Genomic DNA, 11,897 nt, shown 5'->3' on the forward strand with positions numbered 1-11,897 from the left:
GAAAGCTCCCTCACTGCCTTTTATTTGTGCTTCCGTTCTCCATGCACGCTCTAATCCCGGCTGGAATGTCTCCGGTCGCGGAGTCCCGCGGCCGAAGGAACAGAACAGCAGGTGAAAGTGAACTCTGAGAAACTTGTCCCGCCTCACAGCCACTCCACCACTTCTGACTGTACAATTCAACCAACAGCATGAAAATAAAATATTTTCAGTTTTCTCTGTACCAGCAATGTGGCACATTTTATATATATAATGCATACACTTTTACAGTGTAATTTTAAAACTGGTTAGATTATCAGATAATTACAGATTATACCTTAAGAAGTTTATCCTGGCTGAGTAGCTTTTATTACAGTTGCCTGATTAATTCATTTTTCCCCCCAAATGTCTCTAATTCTGAACACTTTAAAATAGAAGGTGACTCAGACATGGCTTCCATATTTACACACACAAACACACACACACACAGATGGACAGTCAGTAGCTCTATCATGGAGTTAAGACTTGTTTGTTTTTAAAAAGGATGATAAGAAAAGGAAAGCAGACAGAAAAACAGTGGGTGAAGAGACAGAGAGTGCAGGTGACTGTCAGTCAAGTGCTGCAGCCACAACATTGATCATAATGCTGACAGTGGGCATGCTGGGCCGCCCCCCCCCCCCCCCCCCCCCGACCCACGAACAAGGACATTACAGTCTCCTGTCTCAGGAGAGAGGACGGGAAAGAGAGAAAAAGGAGGACAATATGGCACGTAGGGCAAAAGAGCGGGAGGAAACCGACTGGCCTATATTCCTGGGACACTTGGCGGGATAAGGAACAGGGGGCATGAGCTGGTTGGGGTGGGGGGGTTGGATTAGGACAAAGGGAGGGAGTTATCTGGGAACAGATCTGATCCTGGTCAAATTCCCAAACGCGCTAGTTTTTCAGCCCAGAACCAAAATCAACCACTTCCCTGTCACCTCAGCACACGGGGGAAAGTAATGACGGCCTCTCCGATCTAGTGTAGTGGTTGTTTTGGTTCTCAAAAGATTAGGGACATTAAAAAGTTTTGTTTGCATGACAATGCGGTTGAAAAACACACACTCCTGAGGATGTAGCCACAGGCAGCGCTCATCACCTCTGTTTATCCGGAGGGCTTAGGCCACTTTGGGGACTACCCTTAAGTCTCACTTATCTCATTAGACCCTTAAAACTGATTAATATGAATGCCAGCAGAAACCAGCTCAAAGCATTCTTAAGAAAGGAGGGAAGGAGTAAAAAGAGAAGAGAAGGATGGGGGGGGGGGCGATTTTGGAGGAAGGGTTTTTTTTGTGTCTCCGGACAATGAGCTGATGGCTTTTTAAGCCTCTCAGTGGCTCTGGGTTAATACCCAGGGCTGCAGTCATGGGATAGGCCGCGGTTCAAAGGCTGCTGCACTCCAAGGCTCACTGCTCGCTGATTTAGAGGAAGAAAATAAATAAGCAGAATAAATACCACATCTCCTGCAACTTGAACCCCGCTAAAGAAATAATGAACTGCCCTATCCAAGCAAGAGTGGTGTGTGTGTGTGTGTGTGTGTCTGCATGTATTTGTCACACTATGTTGTTTGGGGTGTCATATTTGGTTATGTGGGATAATGTTCAGACTGAGCCGTACCAGTCAAGGCTTTGTCAAATAAGAGTAGAGGGTGAAGATGGCATTTATCACACATTCTGGGGATGAATCGATTTTTACATCAGGGGAAAAAACACATTCAGTAGGGTTACACACTGGGAAACCGTAAACAAAGACAGACACACACACACACAGACACATAATACAACTTTACAAAATGGGAAAACTATCAGGCAGCTCCCAGAGAAGCGCTCCCAGAGAATTGGGTCAGGAATAGTGCTGTGGTCTGCTGTAGTAAAGGGTGTGGGTTTCTGCTGTTTCATTAAAGCAGGCCTCGAAGCAGAGGTCAGTCCGGGATACACACACTAACACTCACACACACACAGACACACATGCACATAAATATCCCCAAGCAGATGTATATGTGCAGGAGTTGCCAGCGAACACATGGACATGGCCACATGTAGCCACACGAACATGGGTACCCACAAACGCAAAACACTCACTCGCATGAACATCAAACCCAGATTGGACAGAGGACGTCAGATTCAGTTGTGTTCTACATTTTTAAACATGATTTATTATCCGCTCGGTTACAGATTCTTCTTAGAGCTCAGATCAGACAAGCATCTGTTGTCTAATGAAAGCCGTGGAGCCAGGGGACGAAATCTGAAAGAAGAGCTTTTCATGCCAAAAGAGTCTCTGAAGTTCAATTTAGCTCATTTAAAATTTTGACATGAGACATTTTTTAATCTACGGTATGATAGATTTAGAAACAGTTTTAATTTAGCATTTCATTTTTGGTCAAATTCCCACTTAGCCTTATTAAAACCCCTGCCTTCAAACTGATGCAGCCCGAGAGACGAGCTGGGTCGAAGACAAATACAAAGAGATTTGTTTCAAAATGAGATATCGACTATGTGAACTGCAATCATGCATAATTATCCACATTATTCATCCCAGTGAAAGAAGATGCATCATTTTATGAGGACGAAAGGACAAAAGCAGCTCATTCTTATTGGACCAATTTGTCCCTACGGCAGATATATAGCATTTCGAAATGAAACCCTTCATTAAGCCGCTACATTACACACACACGCTGGCATTCCAACTGTGACACGTGCGTCTCAGCGGAAAATTCACCTTCAAGGGCAACGTGTGCAATGGGTCACAGCAGAGGAGACCAAGATGCAACTTGGTACCGCGGCTCCCGAGTAAACAAGGTCCTGTGTGTGGGAGTCTTCAGTGTCAGAGGAAACAAAGCAGGGGTCTAAACCTGAGCAGGCTTAATCCGGTCTCTGGTGAGAATAGCCCCGGTGTCACAAAACCCACAGCCTGCAAAGACAACACCTCTTCAGGGTGAAGACCCCAGAGTCTGTCCCCTGGAGAACCAGCACCAATAAACCAATCACTGCCAGGGGGGGGGGGGGGGGGGGCTGGCGAGACAGACAGCGAGACACATGCATCTTTAAACCTTGGAGAGGACAGACATGGAGGAAGGGGGGTTGATGAGCTCGATGGCGTGGAAGGAGGGGCAGATGAGAGAGGATGGACGAGTTGGAAATGAGAGAAACCGCCACCTCTTCTTCGTGTGTCACCCCCGGCTCCTACACGCCTCTCCCCCTTGTGTCTGGCGCTCGCATTCTACTCCTCCTCTCCTCCCTTTTATTTGTCTAAAAGCGAACTACAACTTCTGCTGAGCTCTCTCCTTCTCCCCCTCGCCATTCACGCCATTCTCCCTCACTCCTCTCCTTTGCCCTCCCGTTTCCCCCCCCGTCCGTCCGTTTAAAGCGCATGCATTACTTTAAGCCTCGGCTGTGGAGTGGACAGAGGCGGCAGAACAATGGCCGCCTTTCACTCTCCTGGCCCAGCGTTTCAGGGGAAGGAGAGAGGTGGAGGGGTATTGGCTGCTAGTATTTTTCTCTACTGTCAATTCAAACAGGCTAACGAAGCTAGCGTATTATTAGCACGTCCAACCACAACGGTAGACGTAACAAAGTGAAAGCAACATTGTCTGATTTTATTTATCAATTAATTCATATTAAAAACAAGGCCAAGCAATCAATTTCGTGTTTTTGGCTTAATTCCCTCCACCTCTAGACGACTGTTCCAACACAAACAAAAACACGAGGAGCCATATAAGACCATTCACGACACACGTGTGAAGAGGTGATCTCACCGTGTCTGGCAAATTTTTATGATTCCCTAAAATGTTCTATTTGCAGATATAAAAATTCGGGAATAAAACCAGTGGATTCCAAACTTCTAAAGGGAAAAATCCAGTCTCTCCGCTGTCCGTCTGTGACGATGAATTACCTCATGAGTCATTTACAACAGGCTACAAGCCGTCAATTAGGTCTTTATTCACAAGTTGGAGATGTGTTCTCTTCTGGGATCTATTCTCCACACTGCTGCCCAGCTAGAAAAACATCCAGCCTCTCCCCCGCAAGCCTCCCCCAAGTTAAATAAGGAAAACGACAGTGTAAGGTCCGAAGCCAGCCTCCCATGAAAGGAATTATCTGTGGAAAATGTGTCTGGCAAAAGAGAAAAAAACAAAAAACGAACAGTCTCAATCGTTCCCGTCACATTTTCCAGCTAAAATCGTGAACAGTGACAGACAGAGAGAGAGAGAGAAAATAAACCCATCAGGTTTTGGCCCCTACTTGCTCCAGTGTGGGTCCTGTAAATCCAATATGACTTTGACAGTAAATGAGTTTAACGAGGTCAAATAAACCAACGCAAAAAAAGGGAGCTATAGTTTAAAATCAAGCAAATGTATGTAGCCTTCTCTCTATGACTGCAATGCTTTTGGCTGAGAAGCAGAGGGCAACAGAGGCTATCAGACCACTCTCAGTAGCGCCACTTTCTGGTCAGGGGTGATAGATCAGCCGAGTGTTACTACAGTAACAGCTGCTTCTAAGCCTCCATCTTACAGAGGAGAGCAGAGGAGCTGAAGACGGATATGGTAGCGCCATTTTCAGCCATGAACGAGGACGTATCATGTACGACTGCTGGATTTTTTAGAACTGGTATCTTGGCCCCTGTTGGACCTGCAGTAATCCTCTATTCCTGTCAATCGCTCCTGTCGGGGGTCTTACAGAAACAGGCTTTTTCTGTTCTGTGATGGGAGTCAGATTAACCTGGCAGTAAAAAAGCTATTTTTCCTTCTCTGTCTACTATGTTCATATTAACCACAAATCTACTCGAGAGATCACAGCGAAAACACAACTTTGGACGGCATGTTCCCACAGCTGCTCTGGGGTGGCACAGAGTAACTTTAGGAAAAATAAAGAAACAGTTGGGGAAGGACGAAAAGAAAAAAACTTTCCACAACTTTGAAATTCAGAGCGAAAAACTGAGGCAGCCAGAGTCGGGATAGAGAAGAAAAGTGTCGCTGAATAAACACATGTATGTAGTTGGTCCAGCAAGCAACTAAGAGAAAAAATATTTTTATCATTCTCATGGTCCTGCATCAAGCTTTTCACATGTGGGTGTTGCATAAGCTGGTTAATACTTTATTGTTTCCAAGTCGAGCCATAGGAGCGTTCCGCTGCAGGCCTGAGCGAGGGCTAAAAGACAGATCACTCCGCTGATAGCTGAGTTTCAGCGCTGCGTCTGACCTTGGAGGGATTACTCTGAATACAAAAACCTGGACATTAAAACCTTGGTCCCCCCCCCCCAACACAAGGGAGGGAAACACGCACGGCATCGGCTGTTGAATATTGTCCATTAAAATAAGAGATCCTTTCCATGCTCTTTAGTGGAAAACGTAATAGATGATGGTATTTTAACTCAGTTAACCTTGGTCCGGCTGAGGAATATTATCTAATCATGAGCAAACACTGGGGTTGTTTTTCTATTATGTTCGGGAAATTAATCACCAAAATGGAGGTCAAAACCCTGTGTCAATTGTTCAAGAGTAAAATGAATATACCTTTTTATAAAAACAAACTAATAAATCCCCACTGTTGGGGCGAAAAATGCTTTATTTTAAAACAAATAATTAAATATGTGTAGCTACTCATGTAAATCATTAAAATAATATGAATAACCAACATTCCAGACTTTCTTACAGTGTCTCGTCTTTATGTCTATAGTCAAAGGCTTTTTTTCTCTTCAGTATAATGAGCATATCTCAGACGCCTGCATGTTCAGCAGGCACCCCTGGCGACAGGGCTGCTTCTGTCCGCCACATAGCACCTCCACAAGGGTCACGGCCAAGAGTCATCCCCCTCTCCCACCGTACGCTGAGGAACAGCTGCTCTGCCAAGCACATTGACTACGCATTGACTACTGCCTGCTGGGCTCATTTTCTAGTTAATGGGGGAAAAAAAAAATCTAATTTAAATGGAAAGTGCATTTACAGGTCTGGTGAGAAAACACAGTTCCATTTAGAGCTAATAAAAGTATTACGTCTCACAACACCATTATTGCAGTTTTCTGCTTTTTCTCCTGGCCCGGCCTGTGTGTTTGTTTCTCTGCATCCTCCGCCTCTCGCTGTCTCTGCATGTGTGTGTGCCCCCCACCCCCCCACCCCAGCACAGCACTCGCTGTCCCCGCAGCTCGGCCAGTGCTCGTTGCTTGCCAGTGCCACGGGCATAAAAGAATGACAGAGCAAGGGGTCATTAACGGGAACTAATCAGCCCACAGACTCCGAGAGGAGGAGGAGGAGGAGAAAGGAAACGAGAGGCAGAGCAGCGGAGTGAGTAAAACAGCTTAGAGCGAGAGAGTAGAAAAAAATGGACTAGCGTGGGGGCAACACTATCCACTTTAGAGATCAAATGTACATTTAATCTTCAAAATTACAGGTTTCCAGCATTTTAATTATAAAATAAAACTAAATATCGTAATAGGGTGATTTTCACATCTGTTAAAGTCAGATTGTTGTGCGCCAATCCACCTCCGAGCATACGTGCCTCAACACACACGTACCCACAAACACACACACACACACACATAAAAGCACAGATTGACGAGACGTTTATTCTCGTTCCACTGGTCTGTGACAGATAATGAGACGTCCAAAGGAGAAAGATGTAATTATTCTGGTATATGAGTCTGAAGGAGAGGAAACAAGCACTATATGACCTCATGGCTCATTTGGTACTTTTCATGCCCATGGGTACACACACACATATGCATGCATGCTCAAACACAAAAACCTGAACAGACAAAGACATGACTGCAACAAAAGAAAGTTTGATACCAGCTACACAACTACTTCGTGCAGGCCTCCAGTTACAGTGCATTGTAAGGGGGAACTGTGAAAACTACCCACAAGGCAGCGTGACAGGAAAATGCTTCCCAGGCTATTTGTCGCACTACAAATTATGCAGCAAAATACATATCACCTTGAGCAATTACCATGATCACAAACCAAGCCAAACTGTTTATGTTAATAACAACTTCCACTTCAAGGAGAGTTCCAGTTACGAGTTTGTCATTCACGGGCCAACTTTCTGCTTCGTTTATCCCTCGTCGTGTGTGTGTGTGTGTGTGTGTGTGTGTGTGTGTGTGTGTGTGTGTGTGTTTGTTGTGTGTGTGACCTCCTCCCCGAGCTGCTCACAGAGTGCCTCTGACCTCTGCGTGTCTTTTTTCACCATCAACTGTGGAGGGACTCCCGAAATATCTAATTGTTTTCCGAGCCCAGCGAGAAGAAACACACAGAGGGAAGAAGAAGAGATAAAGTAGAAGGGAGGGAGGGAGGGAGAGAGAGAGAGAGAGAGAAGGGAAAAGGGGAACAAGAAAGGGCAGGGCCGTCTTCTTTGCATTACAGCCAAGACTTCATCAGAGTGTCTGTCTCCTCATTATAATAAATATTCACAAGCAAAGAGAGTGGGCGCGATAGCAGGGTCCGCAGAGAGAGACGTCCCTCTGTATCTCAACTTATTTCAAGTTAAAGGAACTCTCTGAGGACAGATTAAACTCCAAGATCTCTTTCCCAACTCACCCTAAAAATATCACTGCTGATGGAAAAATACGCCAGGAAAATCTGTAACCAGATGCAGAAAAGGAGAAAGTGTGGATGCGCTGAAGAGATGAGTAAACAAAGTAGAGGATAAAAGCGTTATTCGGAATAATAAAGACGTTTCTGGACTAGTTGTGAAACACAAGGCGGAACGAGGCCAGAATCAACAGCCAGGAAATCCCCTCCAGTCCTTATACCCACATTCGACAACAACACAAACACCCAGAAGAAACAACTGTGGCACAGCTCACGCACGTAACAATACTTTAGAGCGATAAAATTCCTCGCTAATGTACGGGTTGCTTGTAATTTCTGACCAGTGGAAAAAACAAATAAGTGATTAACAAGCAAAAACATTTTTACAATCTGATATATCTGATAATCAAAGTTCTAAAAGTCTCTACACCCATGTTGATTTTGTCAGAAGTGACCTCTGGAGTTTCTACGCATGTCGTTTATTTTTGTCTACAACTTTCACACTTTCTCCACATGATTTCACATAAAACAGAGCAAAGGGCGATGAGACAATTACATTTCCCCCTTTTTAAAACATTTTCTTTTTCATTTTAAGCTTTTTAAACATTTTTATTTGTAGTTAGATATCCACTAAAAAGTGAAGTAGATGTGCCATTTTTTTGTGAAAGTTTTTAGATGAAATTCATCTGATGAAATTTCATCTGATGTGAAAAACCCCACTTGGGCACAATCAAAACTGATTTTCGGCAAAATCCAACATCAGTGTGATGGATTATTCAGTTTGGGCAATTAAAACAAAATCTGTGGAAGCTGCAATTTCATGCATTGTAAAAATGAATGGTGACAAATGGCTTTTTTCCGGAAAAAGCCAAAGAAGCCCTGAATGACCTTGGTCAGATCCCAACAAGAAAGTATGTAAAGGGAAAATATTTTGGTTACCTGCTCACATCTTTTCAGACAAACTACTTATCGTTGATTGAAATTAATTACGCTCTTAACCTGACATATAACTTTGTGTCGGTTTGGGGCGTTCACAGTTTAAATAGTTAGACCAGCCACACCTCAGAACAAAGGCGGACGCCTCTCTACGGTAATGCATGAGGAGAGGGACTCAATATTTATCAACTGAGTCATCGATAAGACACGTTTGGCTTCTCTCGCTCTCCCGGTCTCTTCTCCGCTGTTATGTTACCTTTTTGGCTCCCTTCCCTGAGCCCTGCAGGGGTGAGAGTCAAACAAACTCTATTTAGAGTAAGTAGAACGGAGTGACTGGTGTTAGCCGCATTACAGCCTCTGTGAAAACCTGTTTCCTTTCCTCGGGCAAGTCACAGCGTCAGAAACAGATGAGGCTCGGGAAGCTATCTATTTCTCCGATTTTACCGGGGACGCACGGAGAGTGAAACGTTGAACGCAGACTAGAGGGTCACAAACTTCTTGATCCCTCTCTCTCGTACTCTCTGTCTCACCGTGTTAATGTGTCAGATCTGAGATTGAGATTTACTTAAATTCCCTGACACTAGGAAAACTTGTCGGCACATCTGGAAGAGATCAAGTTCACTGAGCAGCAAGTCAAGTGAAAACTGTTTTGCCCCCTCCCCAAAAAGAAACCTACACTCTAATTGAAGCAGGTCTATCAAGAGCAGAAATCAAGATTTAACTCAAAATTGTGTTTGCCTCCATTGAAGAAGGCGCTCCATAAATAAACAGCCGGGGTAGAGTCAGAGCAGAGACCCAGACCACAGCAGTCATGGTCTCTGGTCTATCACGCCGAGGATCTCTGCACCCCTGCGAGACCGGCCCTGACTTCAGGAGAGCGCTCACGCTCAGCCCTGCGTTTGTACCCCTGACCACTAATCGCTTCAAGCAATAAATCATGTTTTCCCAAAACTTCAAGCTGAATATAAATAGTTGTACAACAAATTTGGCGTGTGCTATTAATGGCTTTGTGCACAGTCGGAGGGTGTAAGCTGAAGGGTTTTTATTCAACAAATACTAAGTGTCGTTGGCAGTTTTGAGGCTGAAAGATCTCTGTAAACTCCGGCAGCAGTGTTTAGAGTTAATGAGCCCGGGACAAGGCCGTATACAGTCTGGACAGAGGGACTCTCAGTAGGAAATGCTGTGTCGACAAACACGTACGCTGAACGCTACTGGAGTCTGTCCGAGCAGAGAGGAGCTGGGAGCACATCTGAGGAACTCGAGTTTTAACTCTGCTGAAGTCCCCTAGCGTGACCCCCTCGGAGTCAAGGGCAAATCCAACCTTTACGTTCCTACTTCCAGAATTTTGCTGAGTCTCCTCACGTTGATTTAATATAAATAATAGAGTGAAAACAACAATTTGAAATCCTCCACATTTGGAGATATTTCAATTATTTGAGAAAAGCTATATTTATATTTTTTAAGGTGCAATAAAAGTTATAAAGGAAACTTGTTTATTGAGGGAAACTCTTTTTAGGGAAGCTGTGCTCAACAGAGGGAAGGTTTTCACAACTTTTTAAAGGGTAAGTCACCAGTTTCCACACAGCGCAGCCACCACTACCCTTACTTTAACGACACCCTCTCTCAGTTTTATACAGTCACTGCACTGGGTTTTATTTTCCAGCATTTATTTGCATTCTTTAGGTTTTTATTTTAGCAAATAAATCCGGGCCTATTATTTGACCAAATGTCCCTGGATTCTTTTACTTTGCAACAGTTTGCTTTAAATGTCACTTATTTAGATGCATGTATTTTATTATGCTGCAAGGTTTAAAATAACCTAATGTATCGCAGTGGCTGGAATATATCTGAATTCATATCGTTCATTCAAAATTAATAACAATTTGCTCGAGTTCTAAAGAGAACATCTCTTCATTTAAAAAGTCCAGTTCTACGACTATGTTCAGGATTAAATGTGAACAGAAAATCAACTTTATCTCCTTTAAGGGCCATAAACACTGACACATTGTCACCTAAAATCATCTTAATATTCCTCCTCAGCTTTTAAGTGTGTTTCCCTTTATGGAGGCTAATTCTCTGCCTCTGTAATATTCATGAATCTCTTCTTCAGATACTTCTAGAAGTGCTGAGACCGCCGTATCAGCCCAGTAAATTGCATTCGGGAAACTGGACTGAATTTCGCGAGGCAGCTCTTTAATATTGACTGGAACGTTGTGCTCTTGATGGTAATATTTACACTCCTTCCCGGTGATGAATCCACACAACAAACACACAAACCCACGTAGAAAAGCTCACTACACCGGGCTACACGTTTGGCCCGTGCGCGTACGACTGAAGTTTTTCCAGATAAAGGCACTGAGCCCTTTACGCAGACTGAAGTGCGGCCGTGAAGAGCCACTTTTACAAAGTATGTGGACTTTGTGGATTTTGTGCTGATGTGGACCGTGTTTGCCGTGTGGCCCTGTGGAGACCAGTTAGACTGGTGTTAATGGGTCCAGTGGGGTTGTGCAAATATCCAGCCACTGGTGCAGAGAAACAACACAAGATAACGCTGCGGGTTTTTACAGCCTTTTTACAGCTCTTGTCTCTGTACCTGGAGCGTTTCACAATGAGATGCTGGATTCCCTCGGATCAGGAGTATTGACACAGATTAAAGCGAAGCAACTCCACACATGATCAGGCCTCATTACGCACGGTTCTAATCTATAGTCTCCTCAGGGGGGGGACGCGCTGTACGAGCAGCCACGTATTTACAGAATAAAAACAAAGTCGCCTTTTTTACCCTCCTGTCCCCGGCTCCGGGCTCTATACCTACAATGCTACTGGCATTATGCCCTCACTGCGGAGAATAAACACCGATGTGCTCCAGGGAGGATGAACCTGCGGACCCCCGGGATCCACGCGGAGGAGCCGGACACACGGGGGGAGGCTGCCCGGTGCAAGAGGCCACTTACTTGGTGTTGGTCCGGTTCCAGAAGACGGCGTAGCGGTCCGCCACCACTTTGGAGCTGGGCTCCTGGCTGAACACACACATCAGCAGCACCAGGCACACCACGATGATCATTTCCACTTGCAGCATCACTACAGCGAAACTTCGGCACGTATTCCTCTCCGGTGTGTGGGTCGGTGGGTCGGTGGAGTCGTGTCGCGCTGCAGCCGGTGGACAGGGGACGGGTCCGGATCAAATGTGGCTCGGGGGGGGGAACGCAACCAAAAAGGAAAAAAATGGCACAAAAAAGATTGTGACCATTCAGGGGGAGACTGGAGAGGACACTTGTTCGGGTTTGAGGAGGAAAAAACAAGCAACGCGTCACTGCTGTTCACTCGGATGCAGGAGGGCGAGGGTCCAGAGGATTCACTGGTCTCATGAAGCTCTGACAAATCCAGAACGTGCACAAGACACAGAGATCAGCAAATGCGCAATCGGCAC

At 45.0% G+C, this 11,897-nt stretch overlaps 1 protein-coding gene across 1 annotated transcript in view; it reads right to left on the reverse strand.

Annotated features, from left to right (window-relative positions):
* efna5b (ephrin-A5b) overlaps positions 1–11,546 on the reverse strand; it is a 96,666-nt gene extending 85,120 nt beyond the window's left edge. Inside the window, exon 1 of the mRNA XM_061072256.1 lies at positions 11,422–11,546. Within this exon, the coding sequence (XP_060928239.1) occupies positions 11,422–11,546 (125 nt within the window). The remainder of the gene's footprint in view (positions 1–11,421) is intronic.
* Positions 11,547–11,897: the final 351 nt, after the last annotated feature.

The sequence above is a fragment of the Limanda limanda genome, chromosome 5 (assembly GCF_963576545.1).
Source record: "Limanda limanda chromosome 5, fLimLim1.1, whole genome shotgun sequence".
NCBI lineage: Eukaryota > Metazoa > Chordata > Actinopteri > Pleuronectiformes > Pleuronectidae > Limanda > Limanda limanda.